General features: G+C 46.0%; 2 protein-coding genes across 2 annotated transcripts; both read left to right on the forward strand.

Annotated features, from left to right (window-relative positions):
- Positions 1–3,087: 3,087 nt before the first annotated feature.
- Positions 3,088–4,089, forward strand: LOC310662249 (olfactory receptor 4N5-like; the record flags this gene model as incomplete). The annotated part of the gene is made up of 1 exon (XM_083409022.1): positions 3,088–4,089. The coding sequence occupies exon 1, from the start codon at positions 3,145–3,147 to the stop codon at positions 4,087–4,089; it is 945 nt and encodes a 314-aa protein (XP_083265148.1). The 5' UTR covers positions 3,088–3,144.
- Positions 4,090–11,729: 7,640 nt separating this feature from the next.
- LOC310663019 (olfactory receptor 4N2-like) lies at positions 11,730–21,403 on the forward strand. The gene is made up of 3 exons (XM_083410535.1): positions 11,730–12,435; positions 16,016–16,177; positions 20,848–21,403. The coding sequence occupies exons 1-3, from the start codon at positions 11,764–11,766 to the stop codon at positions 21,286–21,288; spliced, it is 1,275 nt and encodes a 424-aa protein (XP_083266661.1). The 5' UTR covers positions 11,730–11,763; the 3' UTR covers positions 21,289–21,403.
- The last annotated feature ends 666 nt before the right edge of the window (positions 21,404–22,069 follow it).

A 22,069-nucleotide genomic window follows, 5' to 3' on the forward strand; every position in this document is an offset into this window, starting at 1 on the left:
TTTTGAATGCAATTCCACACCACTTTCCAAACTGCAAACATAGAATCATAGAATCATAGAATCATAGAATCATAGAGTTGGAAGAGACCACAAGGGCCATCGAGTACAACCCCCTGCCAAGCAGGAAACACCCTCAGAGCACTCCTGACATATGGTTGTCAAGCCTCTGCTTAAAGACCTCCAAAGAAGGAGACTCCACCACACTCCTTGGCAGCAAATTCCACTGTCGAACAGCTCTTACTGTCAGGAAGTTCTTCCTAATGTTTAGGTGGAATCTTCTTTCTTGTAGTTTGGATCCATTGCTCCGTGTCCGCTTCTCTGGAGCAGCAGAAAACAACCTTTCTCCCTCCTCTATGTGACATCCTTTTATATATTTGAACATGGCTATCATATCACCCCTTAACCTCCTCTTCTCCAGGCTAAACATGCCCAGCTCCCTTAGCCGTTCCTCATAAGGCATCGTTTCCAGGCCTTTGACCATATTGGTTGCCCTCCTCTGTCCAATTCTTTTTTTAAACTGGATTTGTTGCGCTAGGATGACAGAGCCCTTAAGTCAACTTTAGTTGTGCAAACTTAAAGTTCTGTTTTGTGTTTGTCAAAATGCTGACATTTTGGAAGTGTCATTTGTTTGGAGTGTGCAAAACAGACCTAAGCAATAACAATGGGGAGGGAGGATGGGAGTATTCCTCTACTCAACTCTAGTAAGTATCATGTTTGCTGTGAAGATCCTGGTTTCCTGCTGCAATGGTGTAAAAGGTGGACACATCTTAAACATGGAAGAAGAAGGCAAGGCAGAAAGAATATGATCTATTCTAGAAATGAATAGCACAAAAAACTGCTTTGACCTAATGGTTTAGTGTAAATTAATGCTTTGATACAGCCTCCTTGCTTCCTTAAAGGCTGACAGCTGAGGAGTTTTAGTGCATCTCTATCAAAAGATTTGCTTGACATCCCGACCAAAGAACAATGGCAAAATAATTTGATAGAATACGCAGAGCTAGCATACATGACAGTGAAAATAAGAAATAAAGATGAAACTCTGATAAAGGATGAGTGGAAATACTTGGGAGAATATTTAAAAGATATAATATTTAAATTAACTTACGAGTAGGAATAACAGTAAGAGCGGCAGTGACCAACAATGAAGGCTATTTATAGGATAAAATGGGACACGGGTGGTGCTGTGGTTTAAACCACTGTACCGCTTGGACTTGCCAATCGGAAGGTTGGCAGTTCGAACCCCGTGACAGGGTGAGCTCCCATTGTTCAGTCCCAGCTCCTGCCAACCTAGCAGTTCGAAAGCATGTCAAAATGCAATTAGATAAATAGGTACCACCCAGCGGGAAGGTAAATGGCATTTCCATGCGCTGCTCTGGTTTTGCCAGAAGTGGCTTAGTCATGCTGGCCACATAACTCAGAAAAACTGCCTGCGAAAGCAGACAAACGCCTGCTCCCTTGGTCTGTAAAGCGAGATGAGCACCACAACCCCAGAGTCGTTTGTGACTGGACTTAACTGCCAGGGGTCCCTTTACCTTTACCTATAGAATAAAATAGGATGGAAGAAAAGGATATGCAGCAAAATAAAGTTTGATTAGAATGCCATGGGGGGTGGACTGGGAAGTCCTGAGAAAAGAGGGGTCTTGTTTAGTTTTGTTTTGGAATATGCGTGATGTATATTCAAAGTCTTAGAAATGTATAAAATAAATAAGGAATCAATTCCAAAAAAAGACTTGCTTGTCTGAAATTCAGTTTATTGAACATTCACCCTGATTGGTTTGTACAAAGCTTATGCAGAGGTTAGACTACATCCGGTCTTGATTGAGTATTCATTCTGATTTGCTTGTGGGGTGTCCTGCCTTAATTATTTGTTCATCCCACACTTTTCATGCGTTTCCATTTCACTTTCCAAATTGCAAAAAGTCTGTTGTTCGAAATGGATTTGTTGTACAAGGGCAACAGAGCCCTTTATTCCACTTCAACTGCACAGACCTAAACTTCCAGTATGCACTTGAATCCATCCCTTAAAATACTAACAGTCCACTCATATAGTAACCTTCTCATGTTTTACATACAAAGAGACAAGCAGAACACAGTGCATACAAGTGCACAGAACCATGAGGGCAGCTCAGACTGCATCAGGCATTCAGATAGCGGCTAGGGCAGCCCATCACTAAATTCGCACCACACTTTAGCAAGCTATTCCTAAACTCCTAACCCACACTCCCTTTCTCTGTCTTTATCCCTGTTTCTTCAACACTGCTAAAGAAAAAAGAAACCTCACACACTATACATTTCCCCCCTCTTCAACCAAACTGCTTAGTATTTCATCCGTAGATATGGAGGAATCTGTTAATTTTGGTTTCTCATTTTTCCAATTACAAATTCTGTTCTCCATATTTCCACAGCATTTCACACATAAAAAAAAAATCCTCATGAAAATTTGTCAGCTTTTCAGTGCAAATTTCTCCTAATAAACACATTTTTTGCATGTAGTTTTGAAAAACATACACATTTTTTAAGGAATTTCCCCCAATATAATGCATTTTGGTATATTTCCCACAGAGATAATCAGCTGACCATTCTGAACCACCAACCAGAGAAATGGTTGGCCGAAAGTCATAGTGTTTCGAAAAACTTAAGCTGCCACTCTGGGCAGCTTCCAACATAATAAAAACACAGCAAAGCATCAAACATTAAAAACTTTCCTATACAGGGCTGCCTTCCAATGTCTTCAGAAAGTTGTGTAGTGCTTTATCTCCTTGTCATCTGTTGGAGGGTGCCACTGCCAAGAAGGCCCTCTGCCTGGTTCCCTGTAACTTTACTTCTCTCAGTGAGGGAACCACCAGAAAGCCCTTGGAAGTGGACCTCAGTGTCCGGGCTGAACAAAGGGGGGGGGAGACACTCCTTCAGGTATACAGGGCCAAGACCATTTAGGGCTCTAAAGGTCACCACAAGCACTTCAAATTGTGTTCGGAAATGTACTGGAGTGCCACTGACCTTTCCCCTGTTTTTTGTTTTTAAAAAACCAAGAAAGTGGATAATGAGTGCCTTTTAAAAATGGCAAGATTCACTCTGATGTTGCTCATATTTACTCCTTGTATTCCCCCATCCCAACTCTTGGTTGCAGCAGGTGGAAGCTGCAGTATGGAACATGGGAACCAGTCCATGGTGACAGAGTTTGTGCTGCTGGGACTCTCACAGGCACGAGAGGCACAGCTCTTCCTCTTCTTCCTCTTCCTTCTATTCTACTCTCTGATCCTGCCTGGAAATATCCTTATCATTGTGACTATCCAGAGTGACCCACGACTGAGCTCACCCATGTATTTCTTCTTGGCCAACCTGGCATTCCTGGATATCTGCTACTGTTCCGTCACCCCTCCCAAGATGCTCTCTGACTTCTTCTACAACAGCAATACAATCTCCTACAGGGGCTGCATGGCCCAGCTCTTCTTTCTCCACTGGCTGGGGGGAACCGAGGTCTTCCTCCTCCTCGGCATGGCCATTGACCGCTATGTGGCCATTTGCCACCCTTTGCATTATGCCAGCCTGGTGAGCATTCCGATCTGTGGGGCCATGGTAGTGGTATTCTGGTGCTTAGGGTTTGTTCACTCCATCATCCAGGTAGCTCTCATCATCCCACTCCCCTTCTGTGGCCCCAACAAGCTGGACAATTTCTTCTGCGACATCACCCAGATTGTCAAATTGGCTTGCACCAACACCTATGATTTGGAGTTCTTTATGTTCATCAACAGTGGCCTTTCAGCTCTCATCAGTTTCACCCTCCTCATCATCTCCTACGTGGTCCTGCTCTTCAAGGTGAGGATGGGCTCCACTGAAGGGAAGAGCAAAGCTGCATCCACCTGCATCACCCACATCATCATCGTGGTTGTCATGTTTGGCCCTGCCATCTTCATGTACTGCCGCCCATTCCAGGACTCCCCTCTGGACAAGCTGGTTGCTATTTTCCACAGCACGGTCTTTCCCTTGCTGAACCCCATGATCTACACACTGAGGAACAAGGAAATCAAGCATGCCATGTGGAGGTTGTTGGGCAAACGTTGGCCTGTGGATTGGCCAGGTTCAGTATAAATTCCAGGAGGATTCTGGGAGCCTGGCCTTGTGCTCTTGCCAGGTGCACAGAGCAATGGTTCTGTTCCCCGACTCAAGCAACTGACTTGAGCATCACAAACTCATTTGGGATTCAGCTTGGCCACCAACAGCCCCAGCATAGCCATGACAGGTTCTCAGGGAGAAGACTTATCAACAGTGGAGGCCAACCTCAGTCTGCTGTCAGCCAGCCCCCACTTGCTCACTTGCCTACAGGGACTGACCCTTCCTAGAAGCTACATCCTCCTTAGTCTCAGTGCTGCCCTTGTAGATCACAACAAGGATGAGGATGGGAGAAAAACTAGAATTAGTTGGCTCTGCCTCAGCCAATCATTGCCTCTGAGTCAACTTACCCTTAGCCTCCCTGCCTTCTGTCCTACCAGTTCCAGTGAGCACCAGCTACTGCTGCTTACAAAGTCCTATCCTTAAATTGGAGATACTTGAACTGTGGACATCAAAGACTTGAAATAGCACCATGACTGGTGGTGGTGGTTTATTTATTTTTTAATTGAATTTGTATCTTACCTCTCCTCCAAGGAGCTCAGTGTTGCACATGTGGCTCTCCCCTTCCTTGTGTTATCCTCACAACGACCCTGAGAGGTAGGTTAGGCTGAGAGGCTGTGTGCTTCATGGCTGATTGGGGATTTGAACCCTAGTCTGCCAGGTCCTGGTCTGATACTCTAACCAGTACAGCACACTGGCTTAATAAGGGAACATTCACACCAGTAGCTCATTATTGTGTGGCTTTTGCCTTATAAATCCTTAAGCATAGGGGCAGCTATTTTGAAGAACAGTCCTCAAAAAGTGTGAATTTCAAAACTGAGCTGTGTTTTGGTTTGCATATTATTTTGGAAAACATGGATTAGGCTAGCTTTGCATTCAAATCCAATGCAAATTGAATTTCTCCCCCATCCCTACAGCACAGACCGCTTTGCAAAGGAAAGATTCACACTTATTCTTCATCCTCTTTTCCTTACAAAATAGTCCTGTGCAATCCTTATGCTTTAGGTTTTATCAGTCCCACATAACTGAGATGAACAGGGTTAATCCTTACCAAACATCTAGTGGCAACCAAAGATGGGGGTTGGGGTGCAGGTGGGGAGGGAATTGATGAAACGTCTCCCACTTTTTCAGTATGATCTATGTGTGTCGGCCAGAGGTTTGGGGAAGGGTTTTGGGTTCCCTCTGCAGAAGATAAAATGCACTGTGTATGGTCACTTCATTCTGTGCTTGGCACCATGACAGGTGCTGACAAGCAGGCAAACATTTGTCAGTGCTGGAAACTGAGGTTTCTTCTAATGGGGTGGTAGTATTTATTTATTTTTCCCAGTCTGCTTTTGTGTGTGCTGACCAGGGTGATGAAGGAGGGAGAAATGACCTTCAGTCACATACAGTTAATGAGGAAAAAGCAAGGCAGAGGGGATCTGGGATCTCAAGCGCACATTTCCGACAAAGCCTTTTTGGAAGGTAGCCAGCCACCAAAGTATTAGGGGAAGGGAGAGTGTTTTCCTGAGCCCGTTTCCCTGGAAATTCAAGGAAAAAGCAGCAGGGACTGATACTGCTGCTAGCTCTACTCTCCACCTTTATTAGGAAAAGTATTAAGCCAACATAGCTCAGCACCTAAGTTTGATATTAGTATATGTCTATCCCTGTTCTCTGTATTTTAATTTGTTCATTCTCAAAGTGGTTATAGTCTCTATGTTCTCTATATATAGCCTGGAGAAGAGGAGGTTAAGGGGTGATATGACAGCCATGTTCAAATATATAAAAGGATGTCACATAGAGGAGGGAGAAAGGTTGTTTTCTGCTGAACTGAGCTGAACAATAGGGAACACCTAATAAGAAGAAAATGATGAAGAAATCAAAGGTCTGTGTCATTGGCTATAATATCTAGTTCAGGGATTTGTATGTAGGGATTTGTAGGGAGAAAGGTTGTTTTCTGCTGCTCCAGAGAAGCGGACACGGAGCAATGGATCCAAACTACAAGAAAGAAGATTCCACCTAAACATTAGGAAGAACTTCCTGACAGTAAGAGCTGTTCGACAGTGGAATTTGCTGCCAAGGAGTGTGGTGGAGTCTCCTTCTTTGGAGGTCTTTAAGCAGAGGCTTGACAACCATATGTCAGGAGTGCTCTGATGGTGTTTCCTGCTTGGCAGGGGGTTGGACTCGATGGCCCTTGTGGTCTCTTCCAACTCTATGATTCTATGATTCTATATTCTCTCTTTTCTTGGTTCTCTATTCTCTAATCATGATAGCATAAACCTTTGCAGACTAGAGTCTATCAGATGCATGAACAGTTATGTTGCCTTGTTTATATGATATGCATTGGGTGGGGCAGGTGTCCATTAGTTCAACGGCCTGAATCGAGATAATGGGTGTAGTTATATATGTATTGAAATCTCCCACTATAGGTATTAATTAGCTACCAATGCCAGGATTTGGGGGTTGGTATCAATACTACTTTGTGGGTGGTCACTCTTCATGATTTCACATACATTTAAGTTTGTAACAGTCTTTGTTTCAAATACACAATCTGTATTTCATTTGCCCACACAATTCCACGGCATGCATGCACACACACACACACACACACACCACTAGGGCAGTGCACCAGATTCAGCCAAATCCTGATTTGGCCAATTTGGGGTGATTTGTGCTCTGTCTGGATCTAGTTGAAGCAAATTACAAATCACTAGAGAGAAGATCAGGTTGCCTCAAATCAGTTTGCAATGATTTGTACTGATTTGAACAGTCTCTCAGAAAGCCAGACGGATCATCTCCAAACTGTTGCAATTATTAATTACAACACCATATATGTTTTGATAATTTTACCAGGCCTACTGCTTTTTGAAATCCATTTCTATTGCTGTTTTTAAGGAATATTTTATATCATTGTATGTAAGCTACATAGGAATTTGTGATTTTTTTAAATTTTCGATGAAGTGGTGTATAATTCTTGCTAAGCAAATAAAATAAACAAATGCTGCTTCACTGAGCCCAAAGCTTTTTCTTTAAACCTCCTTAACAAAATTCAGATGAAAATCCTAGTGTGACTATCAGCTGATTGACTGATTCAACCCAGTTGCTATCACAAATGCTAGGGGACCTTCTAGATTGGTGTTTTATTGCAGGTGCATTCTGCAACATATTCTTGACACTATAACAATGCATTGGTTGACTTATTCTGCTTCACTAGCTGCTCTGTGATGCTTCTCCATTGCTACCACATTACTGCTGTTCAGAGGGGCTATAGTGCAGCAAGGGAGGGGGGGACAGGGCCGTCTTACCCATAGGTGCTAGGGGTCCAGGGCACCCAGGTGCCGGGCTCTTAGGGGCTCCAGGCTGAGAGTGCGGGGCCCGAGAGTTGAGTCCAGGGAAGAGCCCGCCTATTGGTCGGAGCGCCGTGGTGGGCTCTTCTGCTGTGGGTGGCTCTGCACCGCCAGTTCAGGGGGGACCAGCCAGCAAGACGCTGAGGCGGCTGGCCGGCTCCGCCCTCCTGCGTGCCTGGGACTGAGCAACTGGGGGAGGCACCAGGTGGATCTTTGCATCCCTGCGCCGCATATGCTTAAGACAGCCCTGAGGGGGACCACTATAATTTTAAGCTGAGGAAAAAGCTGAGTTGGTTAGAGTGTGATACTGATAATGCCAAGATTGCAGGTTTAATCCCTGTACAGGCCAGCTGCATATTGGACAAGATGATCCTCAGGATTCCTTCCAACTCTACAGTTCTGTCATTCTAAGCTATTTATTCATGTGCAGAACATTTGTGGTGCAAGAAGTTACAGGATTTCAGCATGGCAGTTTCAGGATATGCACTGAATGGAAACCTTTGGGTTGAAACAAACAACAGACGGGTTGTGGGTGTTCATGTGGGAGGCATCTCCTCGACCCAGTCTCGGAGAGTCCCTTTTATTGTATATTACCCTAATTGCTGCATATGTGCTTGGTGCTGATTGGTTACACGTGGGGTGCGTATAAGTATTACAATATTACATACACATACGAGGGTTACATGAAGACATTACACATCACTAGATAGAGAGAGTACAGGAACATAGTAATCTATGATTGATAGGGTGGTACTCAGAGATTACATAGAGTGCACTTAACATTCTTCTAGTCTGCGGTGATAAACAGGGGATGTATATAGTTAGATAGGAAGGTCATGACATCACTTAGAGACTCGGAGCTATCCGTGCCAGGGTTGTTTGGAAGGCGATGTACAGAAGTACCACCTACGCAGGATCTCTAAGAATTCAACAGGAAGGCAACACAGGAAAGGAACACAGGAAGGCCACACTCTAGTAATACAAGAAAGGAATACTCTACAGAAACAAAGCAGTATGTTAGCCCCAAAATGTTTGCAAGCACTGATAGCATTGAAAGCAGAGTCATGTATGATCGACCCAATTGCATCATGGGCACAAATCACTATGAACACACAATAACAAAGATGGTCAAGGGGGGCCTAATTGGTACTAACTTTGAGATTTTTGGCTATTTCCATAGGAACACTTAATTCAGGACACAGGGGTGGTCAAAACTAGTGTTCAGATAGCACCTCATTCATGAGCAGCTTCGACAGCCTTGTATGACTATTCCCATAAGAGCTGACTCAAGGAGGTGAGCGAAACGTCATACCATGGGAAGAGAAAAACCTAATTGTAATCTTGATTTATTTTCCTATCTCCCTTCCCAAGGGGGTGCTGCCATCTCTTGCAAAGACAGCCACAAATTTGTTTGCTTGTTTCTTTTAACAAGGTCCCTGAGTTCTGATCTGGGCTTCCCTCCAGGGCTAGCCATTGAGAAGGTCTATTCTCCCATATAGGGGTTTCTCAAGTATGGAGAGCTGTCACTGACTGAGGTCTCTCTTTTCCCATCAAGGCACTGAATGGTAAGTGAGGAAGTCTGTCTTCCAACCTACCCACATTCCCTCTTCATATTTTGTGGCTGTTGTTGTTCTTTTAACGATTCCTGCCAAAGTCCACCAGAATATCGATGGATGACTCTATCAGTTTCCGTGTCTTTCCATTTCTCATTTTTCTAAACTTGAGCTGTGTTCTCCACTTTTCTACATAGGTCTGTGATTTATTCATTTGCTTCAATCTGGGAAATTCTTCAGCATTTTAATGTGACTTTCTCCTAATATGCACCTGTTGCTATGAAACATTGCCTCATATACAGATATTTGCAAAGCAATTTCCCCTATTAGAGTGCATTTCTGTACATCAGTGGTTCACCATTAGTTAATTACTGAGGACCCCCTGTTTTTCAAAAGCCAAGCCACGGACCCCCTACTTTTGAAATTTTTGATAAATCTATGGTAGTTACCTCTGTAAAGCAATTTTTTGAACAAAATGTGGGGCAGCCCCGAATAAGCAAAGGATCTTGGGTATACCAAAAAAACAGACTAGAGCTGAGCGATATCTGGTTTCCAACATTGTGATATATCAGCAGCTAAACATCGCAATATTCCGATATATCACAATGTCAGAAATTGGAGATCAGGTGTGGGGGTGAGAGAAGGAGCAGCCGCAGAGACTGGATGGAGGGAGGGAGAAGAGGAAGCAGAGTCAACTCCATCACATGGTTTGGGATGGAGGGTGTTTCAAGCTGCCATCAGTGGGGCAGCCAGCATAGATTCATGCCCACTGTGGCTGCTGCTGCTTTCCTGCTGGCTGAGAAAAGCTGCTCCACCTCTGTGCCAGGGGAAGGGAGTGCCACGGTGCCTTGAAGTGAGGGCAATCAGCTGTCTTCTTCTGGGTCAGTGTGAGGGGAAGGCAGCACCTCGCAATCAGCTGCCCTGGTCTCCCTCGCTTGAGGAGCTAAATATTGCTGCATGTTGCTGGATCAAAACCGTTATGGCAGTCTCATTCAAAACCGGCCAATATATTGAAAAATCGCACAGTGCTACAACATACCATAAAATTTGGGCTGTTACCATGCAAAAATGCCAAATACGGTGGTACCTCGGTTGCCAAATGCTTCAGAAGCCGGACGATTCAGCTTTCAAATGCTGACAACCAGGAGGTAAATGCTTCTGTTTTCGAATGCTCCTCAGAAGCCGAACAGCTTCCAGGGCATTTTTCTCAATTTTCTCAATGGGAATTGTCGACCGCCCTCGCTTGTCGAACGTTTCAGAAGTCAAACGGTCTTCCGGAACAGATTATGTTTGACAACTGAGGTACCACTGTATTTAGCTGAGGGGAGACAAGGGATGAGGCCACAGACCCCCCAGGGGTCCCTGGAACCACAACTGGGAACCACAGCTGTACATAGTTTTCACTAAGGGCTTATTCACTCTTACCTTTTGCCCTGCACTTTCCAGGTCCACACTTTAAAGCTCCACATCTGGGCACTCCTTTTTTCACCACAGAACTTTCCCTATGAAAACCCACTCTTTAAAGCTGAAGTGCAACAAATGCAATTCAGATTTTCTGTAGATTGCCATTTGCTCCAATTCAGCGTTAAAGAAGGGATTTTCACAGGGAAATCTTCGGAGCAAAAGAAAAGAGTGCCTGAACGCAGAGCTTTAAAGCATGGACTGTGCCTGGGAAAATGCAGAGGAATGGATAGGCCCTAAAAGATGCATTTTCTACACAGTTTAACCTAGCATGTGCATTTTTGTACACATCGCTTGGCTGGCGAGCAGCACTGCAAAATTTGGAAAAGTGCAAATTTCACAAAGTGGCTATATTTCAGATCTCATGTTGTTTTGGAGAATGCTGATTAGGGAGGTTCACCTTTAAACGCAAAATGGATCAAATTTCTTCAGTGTCTTGAACCAAGAAGCATGCCTGTTTAAAATCTGTTCTTTATGAAAAGCTTTTACTTTGTTCCCTTCCCAATTCTCCCAGTTTTAGAACCCAGGACCATCCAAGGAAGTGAAACATTGGGAGATATTGGATGGACAATGCAAACTGCTTCTTTACACGGCTCATAGCCTAACATTTGCTCCCACAAGATAAAGCGGTGGTCCCCAACTTGGACAGCTTTAGATGACAAATAGCTTAATTCATGGAGGATAAGGCTAGCAGTGGCTACAAGCCATGATGGTCAGATGCCTCCAACTACAAGTTGATGGGGATCAGAAGTAGGGAGAGTTGCTACATCTGGCTGGCCCCTGTGCAAACAAGATGCTGTTGGACCAGATGTTCCATTGGCCTCATGTAGCAGAGCTCTTCTTATGTTCTTACATGTCATAAGATCAGCACTGGCTTTGTAAATGACTTGTTTAGCACAGAATGTGGTGCATACAGAGGGATGCTCAGGCTGTCATTTCATAATTAATAGAACCGATCGTTCCCTGAGCAGATTCTGTTAGCATGAGGGGTGTTTTGCAGAGAAAAGCTGCAACCTGATTGCCCCATGCCCACCCTACCATTCTGCCATGCCCAATCTTTCCCCACAATGCTGCAGATATGACTCCGGAACCCTGCTTTGGCAGGAAATTGTTGTGAAGAAGGGAAGTAGGAATGTAAGCAACAAGTTATGAGGGGCAAAGCTCCCACCCATCCCTTCTCCACAGCAAATTGCCTCCTCGCCCCCATTGCTTTGTAACTTGGAGTTCCACAAGTTCTAGTGTCAGGAAAGAAGGAAGAAAGTATTTTCTCTGTCCGCTGTCTCTATGCCCTAACGTTATAGGCTTCTGGAAAGATGCTGCAAGGGAATCATTCCATGGTGAAAGAGTTCGTTCTGCTGGGTCTCTCCCAGGCACGAGGGGCCCAGCTCTTCCTGTTCTTCCTCTTCTTTCTCTTCTACTGTTTGATCCTGCCAGGAAACATCCTCATCATCATGACCATCCGCAGCGACACCCGATTGGGGTCCCCCATGTACTTCTTCTTGGCCAACCTGGCATTTCTGGACATCTGCTACTGCTCTGTCACCCCTCCCAAGATGCTTGCCGATTTCTTCTCCAGCCGCAAGGCCATCTCCTACAAGGCTTGCATGGCCCAGATCTTCTTCCTCCACTTGCTGGGAGGGTCAGAGGTCTTCCTTCTCATTGCCATGGCCATTGACCGCTATGTGGCCATTTGCCACCCATTGCATTATGCCACCATAGTAAGCAGGCCAGTCTGCAGTGCCATGGTGGTAGGATCCTGGTGCTTAGGTTTTGTCCACTCCATCATCCAAGTTCTCCTCATTGTCCCACTCCCTTTCTGTGGCCCCAATGAACTGGACAACTTCTTCTGTGACATCACTCAGGTCGTCAAGTTGGCTTGCGCAGACACCTATGCCCTGGAGTTCTTCATGTTTGTCAACAGTGGTGTCTCCACCTTCATTGGTTTCATCCTCCTCCTCATCTCCTATGTGATCCTGCTGTTCAAGGTGAGAATGGGTTCTGTCGAAGGGAAGAACAAAGCTACTTCCACATGCATCACCCACATCATCATTGTCATTGTCATGTTTGGTCCCGCCGTTTACATCTACGGTCACCCTTTCCAGGAGTTTTCTTTTGACAAGGTGGTGGCTGTTTTCCACACTATGGTCTTCCCCTTGATGAACCCCATCATCTACACGCTGAGGAACAAGGAGATTAAGCATGCCATAAGGAGACTGTTAAGCAGAAATGGCCCTCTGGTTTGACCAGGACTCATATAAATTCTAGGACAGGTATCAGAAACCTGTGACACTCCAGATGTTGTTGGACTCCACTTCCCATTAACCTCAACAGCATGTCCAATTGTCATGGCTGATGGGATGTTAGTATGACAGCATCTGGAAGGCTGAAAGCTTTCCATCTCTGCTCTAAGAGATTAGGCTTTTACCTCTGTTTGGTCAAGAGAGCAGCACCTTCCATCTGCTCTTCTTCAGCCCCCAAATCCAGCAACTGATATTGAGAAGCTTAGGATGAGAACATAGCTGCTGAGACCTGATGTCACTGACAGAGCATCAGTTGAGTGTCTTTGCTATCATTTGCTCTTGTACTGGAGGCTCTTGAACTGAGAAACCAGGGGCTGAGGTCACCTTCAGACTGTCAGTGTTTGGTGGGAGGGAATTCAAGTCAGGAATTTGGATTTTCTCCATTAAAGTGGATTGGTTTAATGGTGGGATCTAATGCAACAAAGGGAGATGTGGGTGGCACTGTGGGTAAAACCTCAGTGCCTAGGGCTTGCCGAACGTATGTTCAGCGGTTCGAATCCCCGCGGCGGGGTGAGCTCCCGTCTTTCGGTCCCAGCTCCTGCCCACCTAGCAGTTCGAAAGCACCCTTAAGTGCAAGTAGATAAATAGGGACCGCTTACTGGCGGGAAGGTAAACGGCATTTCCGTGTGCTGTGCTGGTGCTGGCTCGCCAGAGCAGCTTCGTCACGCTGGCCACGTGACCCGGAAGTGTCTTCGGACAGCGCTGGCCCCCGGCCTCTTAAGTGAGATGGGTGCACAACCCTAGAGTCGGACACAACTGGCCCGTACGGGCAGGGGTACCTTTACCTTTAATGCAACAAATCCACCACTGGGGGGAGGGGGACAACAGGTTTTTGCATTTAGGGAAACGCACTGAAAAGTGTGATAAATGAATGATAAATGGAAAGGCACAAACATCAGAATGAATTCAGGATGGATGCTCATTGCCTTCATAACCTCCCCACAAACAAATCAAAGGAGAAGCTTCATAAAGGTCAGACATGGTCTGACTTCCACATAAACGTTGTGATAGCCAATCAGGACAAATACTCAATAAACAGGTCATCTAGGATCTTCACTCTCATTCAAACACACAACTATAGAGTAGCTTCCTATGACTTCATTATCAGAGTGGACCCATTGGAATTAATGGACCCAAAGTTAGATATGCCATTTATATTCAATAGGTTTACTCTGAGTATGTTTAATGTTGGCTACTACCCCATGTCCACACAATGGTGTTCCAGTGACCTCTCCAAAACCAGGAAACTCTCTGCCACTGGAAACTCACCAAATGTTCGAGCAAGATCATTTTGTTTTTGAAACACCCAAAGCCTTTCTTGGTCAGGTTGGTCCTTCATAGCTAGCATTTAAAGCACAGTCATGGAGTTGGAAGGGACCCTGAGGATCATCTAGTCCAACCCCCTGCGATGCAGGAATACACAGCTGTCCCACATGGGGGTCGAACCTGCAACCTTGACATTACTGGTGCCACGCTCTAACCAGCTGAGCTATCCTAGTATGGTGTAAATTAAAATTTGAGGTTCATATTACAGTATTTTGACATTAAAAATAATGCTTTAAATTTTTTTCTGTCTTGTTCAGCTCAGTTTTAAGTGTTGTTGCCCACTCCAAAGCCTTCAAAGCAGAATGAGCTTTTAAAAAGAAATCAGAATACAGACATTGATTACTTCATGTAATAAATATTTAGTGCACAGGGACTTCTGGCTACGCACAGTTCCAAGTGGCTGGCAGACCATGCAGCAGTGCAACATATAACTGTGAAAGTAATGTAAATTATACCAGTTGACCAGAACTCCAGATGTGCCCATGGGTCCTAAAAGGAGTGACAACCCTCAGTTTACTGTTTTATCAATGAGGTTCTACTGAGTCATTGGTTCATCTAGTTCAGGCATCCCCAAACTCGGCCCTCCAGATATTGTGGGACAACAATTCCCATCATCCCTGACCACTGGTCCTATTAGCTAGGGATGATGGGAGTTGTAGTCCCAAAACATCTGGAGGACTGAGTTTGGGGGTGCCTGATCTAGTTCAATATTTTCCACACTGATTGGCTGTGGCTCTCCAGAGTTTTACACAGGATGCTTGCTGATTTCTTCTCCTACCACAAGACGATCTCCTACAAGGATTTCATGGCCCAGATCTTCTTCCTCCATTTTCTTGGTGGGTCCGAGTTCTTCCTTATCATTGCCCTGGCCATTGGCTGCTATGTGGCCTGTTGTCACCTGCTGCACTACACCAGTCTAGTCACCAGAGCAGTCTACTGCATTTTGGCCCTAGCATCATGGTGTCTAGTATTTGTGCACTCCGTCATCCAAATTATCCTTATCATGCCACTCCCCCTTTGTGGCCCCAATGAGCTAGACAACTTCTTCTGTGACATTAACCAGATTGTCAGGTTGGCCTGCACAGGTTCCCACATCCTGGAGTTCATCATGTTCTTCAACAGTGGTCTGGCCAACTTTTATCCTTCTCCTCATCTCCTATGGAGCCCTCTGGTCAAGGTGAGGATAGGATCTGACCAAGAGAAGAGCAAAGCTGCCTACATCTGCATCACCGCATCATCTTCATCTTCATCATGTTCATCATCTACCTCTACTGCTGTCCCTTCCAGGACTATCCCTTCGACAAGGTGGTGGCCATTTTCCACACTGTAGTCTTCCCCCTAATGAATCCCATGATCTACACACTGAGGAACATGGAGATCAAACAAGCCATGTGGAAGCTGATGGGCAAACACAGATTTTGGGGTATGAAATGAAAGAAAGTAAATAGTGATGGAGTTTGAAGAAGTGGGTTTGCCAAAGCATAAGGCTAGGTGGACAATCTTTCTCAGGCTGAGGGCCACATTAGCTTCTGTGCAACCTTCTGGGGGCCACACACTAGTGGTGGGCAGAGCCAGAAGCAAAAGTGGGCAAAGGAATAAATATGAATTCAACTTTTGTACAAGAGTGAGATGGGTGGAGCTATTGCTTAGCAACCAGGCAGATTGGCATGATCATTAATGCTGTAACACGTGCCCTAATTCAATGTGTCCTTTCACTAGCTTCTAAACCTCACAGCTACATGATTATAAGACTGAAAGGGAACCACAAATGTCACCCAGACTGACCCTCCAATCCTATAACATTGTACACTACTGTGGAACTGAAGTCTCATTCCAATCTGGATTCATTCTTGATTCATCTCCCACCTTCCCATCCTGGGGGATGCTGCCATCACTTGCAAAACCAGCCACAATCTTTTTTCTTTTTCTTTTTAACAAGCTCCCTGAACTCCAAGTTGGGCTTCCTTCCAGGTCTAAACATGGAGCAGATCCGTTCTCCCATTCAAGGGATTCTCATGGGGCAGGAGCTGATTTAGTTTTGGGAGGTGTGAAGACCTGTGGCCAACTAAGGGCATCTCTTGTCGCACCAAGATCCTGCATGGTAAGTCATTCCTGACGCTCCTCTTCTGCCTTTCCTCCATTGATTCTCTCTCTCTTCACATCCTATTCTGCTAACCAACCATGCCTCCAGTGTCTACCTGTGTCTTATTTGAACCTTGTTTGAGCTTTAAGGTATTTTGAGAGGGCCAAGACTATGACACAGCAGCCTTGTGGAAAGCAAGTCTAGGTCTGGTTCAGGAAACTGAGTGAAAATTCAGGATGGGGCCCCTGCTCCTCTAATAGGTCATAGAACAGAGAATTTCAGCTTCGTGTATATACACACACACACACACACACACACACTTTTATTAATTTTTTAACATATCATTTCCAACAGTCCTTTAACATAATTTCTTATCTTATACAATATTTTAGACTTCCGTCAACAACCTTTGAAGATTTTCCGCATTTCTTAATTTCTCTATTACTTTTAATTGCCATTAACTAATAATTATCTTCATAGTCTTCCTTGCAATATTTCATATAATCCTTCTTACAGAACTTCTTGTAGTCCTACTAGCGTAATCTGCTCATTACAATTGCTTTTCAAATAGTTCAAATATTTACTCCAGTCTTCTAAGAATCTCTTGTCCCCCAGGTTTCAAATCCTTCCTGTTAATTTGTCTAATTCTGCATAGTCCATTAATTTAATTTGCCATTCTTTCGTCGGTAATGAGAATTCCAGCTTCTCATTCCAGCTATACCTGCTAAAATTCCCTCACCTAGGCAACTGTTAAAGATGCAAAAGCCCTGGCTTCTTTTCTTTTCCCAGATGCCCATGAGAAGGTCATAAGCTATTTATCTATCATCTATCTATCTATCTATCTATCTATCTATAAAAGGTAAAGGTACCCCTGCCCGTTCGGGCCAGTCTTGCCAGACTCTAGGGTTGTGCGCCCATCTCACTTAAGAGGCCAGGGGCCAGCGCTGTCCGCAGACACTTCCGGGTCACGTGGCCAGCGTGACAAGCTGCATCTGGCGAGCCAGCGCAACACACGGAACGCTGTTTACCTTCCCGCTGGTAAGCGGTCCCTATTTATCTACTTGCACCCGAAGGTGCTTTCGAACTGCTAGGTTGGCAGGCGCTGGGACCGAACGACGGGAGCGCACCCCGCCACGGGGGTTCAAACCGCCGACCTTTCGATCGGCAAGCCCTAGGCACTGAGGCTTTAACCCACAGCGCCACCCGCGTCCCTCTATACATACATACATACATACATACATACATCTATGGGAGGATAAGGCTATCAGTGACTCCTAACCCTGATGGCTGTGTTCTATTTCCACTGTTGGAGACTGAATACCAGTTGCTGGAAACCACAGAAGGGGTGTGTGTGTTGCTGTGCTCAGGTCTTCCCTTAGGCATCACTATGAGAACAGGATGCTGGGCTAGATGTACCCCTTCCCTGATCCAGCAGGACTCATCTTATGTTCATCCATCACACAATGAACAGAGGGCAAAACAATCTCCTCTCTTTGCTAGGAGGTACATCAGACATAGGAAGGTTGCGCTATATGCCCAGACAGCTCCGTTGGTTTGAGCAAACTGCTGATAATGCCAAGGTTGCTAGTTCGATCCCTGTGTGGGACAGCTGCATATTCCTGCATGGCAGGGGATCAGATTGGATGATCCTTGGGGTCTCTTCCAATTCTATGATTCTGTTATTTCAATTGCAACTCTTGCAAATGGAGGTTGTCAGCACTTTGCTCCTGCAATGCTCTACTGCGCATGCTGTAGCTCAGTAGTTGGAGCTCATTCGAATAGGAATAAATGAAGCTGTCTTATAGTGAGAGCATTTATCCATCTGGCCTAGTAATGTCTGTTCTGGTAGGCAGTGACTCTTGGCTTCCAACAAGAGGTCCTTCACACCACTTACTACTTTACATTCCTTAAATATGCTGGGGATTGAATTCGGGGACTTTCTGCATGGAAAGCATATTGTTACACTCACCCCTATATCTCTGGGTGGCGAAATGTTCTCAGGGTGCTGCACTTAACCTGGGTTTGTTTCCCTTTGGAAGGAGGTTAGTGCAGGTTTGTGGGCATTTGGTAAATATTTGCAGATGTACAAGTTGCCCATAGAACCTAAGTACTTTTCACACGGCTCCCACATCAGATCTCTAAAGCGACAGCCAAGCCCCTGAGATGCTTTCAGAACCCAAGCTCAGCTCTCTATGCCTTTCTTTCTCATACAAATGAACTTTGTTCTGCTCGTTTCATTCGCAAACACATATCCACCTCCATCTTGAGCTGGGCACAGTGTCTTCTCCTTTCTCTGCTTGTTCTTTTCAGAACACTCCCCCCCCCCAAAAAAAATCATACTGCATTGAGATACAATTGCTTAACGATTTAGTTCCCACATTAATACATTGCCTGCAGTTTACATCACAAATGGATATGCCTGACCAACATGCTTCAGTAGCAACTGTGGACAAGATTCCTGTACTGCCAGGATGACCCTTGGTGCATAGCTGTCAACTTTTCCCTTTTCTTGCAAGGAATCCTATTCGGAATAAGGGAATTTCCCTTTAAAAAAGGGAAACGTTGAAAGCTATGCCCTTGGTGTCTCTTCCAACTCTACAGTTCTATGATCCTATGTTTGACCAACTTTAAGCAGTCCATCGAGCCCGTTGAACCTCTCCTGCCAAGCCCTCCAATCTTACAATAGATTCCATTAACAAATCTATGACTCTTTTTTTGTCCCACTGTTGTCTGTGGTCAAACAAACCTGGCAGGCTATACGCTTGTTCTTAGCTGAAAGGAGGAGAAGCGCTAGGTGTCTGGGAAGAGGGATTGATTGTTAAACCACTCTGAAATTGTACTGTAGCTGTGTGAAGGGAAAGGGGATAAATTCTCAGCTCCTTTAACAAACCACAGTTCTCAGGATATTGGGATGGGGGAGTCATGGCTGTTTAAAGTGGTTTGATGTTGCTTTAAATATATACTTAAGTGGTATAATACTGCTTTAAATGATGGGTCCTGAAACTGAAGAGGAAGAAGCTGACAGTCAAGTCCATCTACTTAGTTGGTTGTAAGTAAGAAAGAAAGCAGGTGAGGGTTGGCTGAAAGCAGACTAAGGTTGGTAGGTCAATGCCCCATTCAGCCTGATGGACCAGCCATAACTGCTCAATGTGTCACTGGACTCTAACTCCCATTATTCCCAGTCAGTGTGGCCAACTGTGAGGGGAAATGGAAGCTGTTGTCCAAGAACTTCTGGAGACCACCAGTTTGGGGGAGGCTGGTCTACTGTTTCAAGACCAGTCGGCCAGCAGAGAATTCCAAGGGCCAGATAGTGAGGCCTTGGGGCCACATTCAGGTCCCAAACCTGAGGCTTTCCACCCCTGTTTTAGTTAAATTCAAAGTACCGTATTTTTCGCTCCATAAGGTGCACCTGACCATAAGGCACGCCTAGTTTTCAGAGGGGGAATTCAAGAAAAAAAGTATTATTTAAAGGGAGCGCTGAGCAGAGCCTGTATGCATCCCAGGCTCTGCTCAGCGCTCCCTTTCAAGAGCCGTGTGGAGCGTGTGCACGGCGCTTGCAGGCTTTTCCCCAAGGAGGGAGAAGCACCCAAGAGCCACACACACGCTCCGCGCGGCTCTTGAAAGGGAGTGCAGCTCTTGGGGACTTTTGCGGGAAGTGGGGGGAGTGAGAGAGCCTTGCTCTGTCACTTCCCCCACCTCCCGCAAGAGCCACATGCTCTTTAAAGGGAGCACGGCTATCCCTGTCTTTTGAGGGAGGTGGGGGAAGGGACAGAGCCGTGCGCTCTGTCCCTCACCTCCCGCAAAAGACAGGGAGAGCCGCGTGAAGCCTCCGCAGGGCAGCGGGATGAAGGCTCCCCTTTGCCCTGCGGAGGCTTCGCGGGCTACCCCAGAGCTGCTAAGGAGCTTGTGGGGCTGGCGAGGGAAGTCCGGGTCCCCCCCCCCAGCCCCAGGGACCACACATTCACTCCATAAGATGCACAGACATTTCCCCTTAGTTTTTAAGAGGAAAAATGTGCGTCTTATGGAGCAAAAAATACAGTAAATCCCTCAAGTCTGCACCTTGTCCTCTCTAGCGGATCCAGGTTTTAGAAGCTGTTTCATGTTGGTGTTTTCCGATTCGTGTAGAGCTTGCAGTCCTTCCAGTGTGAGGATGTGTGTGAGTGTTTGTTGCTGGAGGCAACCCCAAGAGGATGGAGCGGGGCAACCGCACCACGACGGTGAAGGAGTTTGTGCTGCTGGGTCTCTCTCAGAGAAGAGAGGTCCAGCTCTTTCTCTTTGTCCTCTTCCTCTTCTTTGACACCCTCATCTTGCCTGTGAACATCCTCATCATCGTGACCATCTTGAGCAACCCCCGCCTCAGCTCCCCCATGTTCTTCTTCCTGGGCAACCTGGCCTTCCTAGACCTCTGCTACTGCTCAGTCACCCCGCCCAAGATGTTGTCTGACCTGTACTCGCAGCGGAAAGCCATCTCATATTGGGGCTGCATGTCCCAGATCTTCTTCCTCCACTGGCTGGGGGCAGCTGAATTCCTCCTCCTCATTGGCATGGCCTTTGACCGGTACGTGGCCATCTGCCACCCTTTGCGTTATGGCAACGTGGTGAGCAAAGCTGTCTGCTGGGGACTGGTTGCAACCGTGTGGCTCCTTGGCTTAATGCATTCCCTGATCCAGTTCATTCCCATCATCCAGCTCCCCTTCTGCGGCCCAAACAAGCTGGACAACTTCTTCTGCGACATCAACCAGATCATCAAGCTGGCCTGCACCGACACTTACAACCTGGAGTTTGTCATGTTCTTCAACAGCGGCTTGGCCACTTTGATCTGTTTCATTCTCCTCCTCATCTCCTATGGGGCCCTTCTGTCCAAGGTGAGGTCCAGCTCCACCAAAGGGAAGGGCAAGACAGCCTCCACCTGCGTCACCCACATCATCATCGTCTTCATCATGTTCGCTCCCGCAATCTACATGTACTGCCGCCCCTTCCAGGCCTTCGCTCTCGACAAGTTGGTCGCCATCTTCCACACTGTGGTCTTCCCCTTAATGAACCCCATGATCTACACCCTGAGGAACAACGAAATCAAGGTTGCCATATGGAAGATGGTCACCAAAACCAAGGTCTGGGGTGGGAAGTGACACCGCAGGAGCAGAGCATGATCCGTCGCCTGTATTAACTCTCTGTTTTTCACTGCATTGTCAGGGCCAGTCATGTGCATGTAGGGATGGGGAAGGAACTCAATTCAGTTCACATTTATAATAATAATAATAATAATAATTTTTTATTTATACCCCGCCCTCCCCAGCCAAGGCCGGGCTCAGAGCGGCTTACAAGCAATAATAAAAACAAGATGAATGATTACAACTTAAAAACAAAAATAAAATACAACATTAAAATAATGGAACATTAAAATATTAAAATGTAGCCTCATCGTAGGAGGAGAAGGAAAAGAAAAAGAAAGAGAGGGAGGGAGGGAATCAAATTGGCTCCAAGCCAAAGGCCAGGCGGAACAACTCTGTCTTACAGGCCCTGCGGAAAGAAATCAGATCCTGCAGGGCCCTGGTCTCATGAGACAGAGCGTTCCACCAGGCTGGAGCCAGAGTTGAAAAGGCCCTGGCTCTGGTTGAAGCCAATCTAACTTCCTTAGGGCCTGGGACCACTAGAGTGTTGTTATTTATGGACCTTGAGGCTCTCCGTGGGGCATACCAGGAGAGGCGATCCCGTAGGTACGAGGGTCCTAGGCCGTGAAGGGCTTTAAAGGTCAAAAGCAGCACCTTAAATCTGACCCTGTACTCCACCGGGAGCCAGTGCAGCTTGAAAAGCACTGGGTGACATTGCCAGTGCAGCTTGAAAAGCACTGGGTGAATATGCTCCCATGGCAGAGACCCCGTGAGGAGCCTCGCTGCAGCATTCTGTACC

The sequence above is a fragment of the Podarcis tiliguerta genome, assembly GCF_965153285.1.
Source record: "Podarcis tiliguerta genome assembly, chromosome: 13".
Classification (NCBI taxonomy): domain Eukaryota; kingdom Metazoa; phylum Chordata; class Lepidosauria; order Squamata; family Lacertidae; genus Podarcis; species Podarcis tiliguerta.

Excerpts from the sequence above, each read along its gene's own strand:
- LOC310663019 (XM_083410535.1), top strand. The coding sequence starts at position 11,764 with ATGCTGCAAGGGAATCATTCCATGGTGAAAGAGTTCGTTCTGCTGGGT. Across the intron at positions 12,436-16,015 it reads ATGTGATCCTGCTGTTCAAG|CTCCCTGAACTCCAAGTTGG; the intron begins GTGAGAATGGGT and ends CTTTTTAACAAG. Across the intron at positions 16,178-20,847 it reads TCGCACCAAGATCCTGCATG|CTCCCCTTCTGCGGCCCAAA; the intron begins GTAAGTCATTCC and ends CCCATCATCCAG.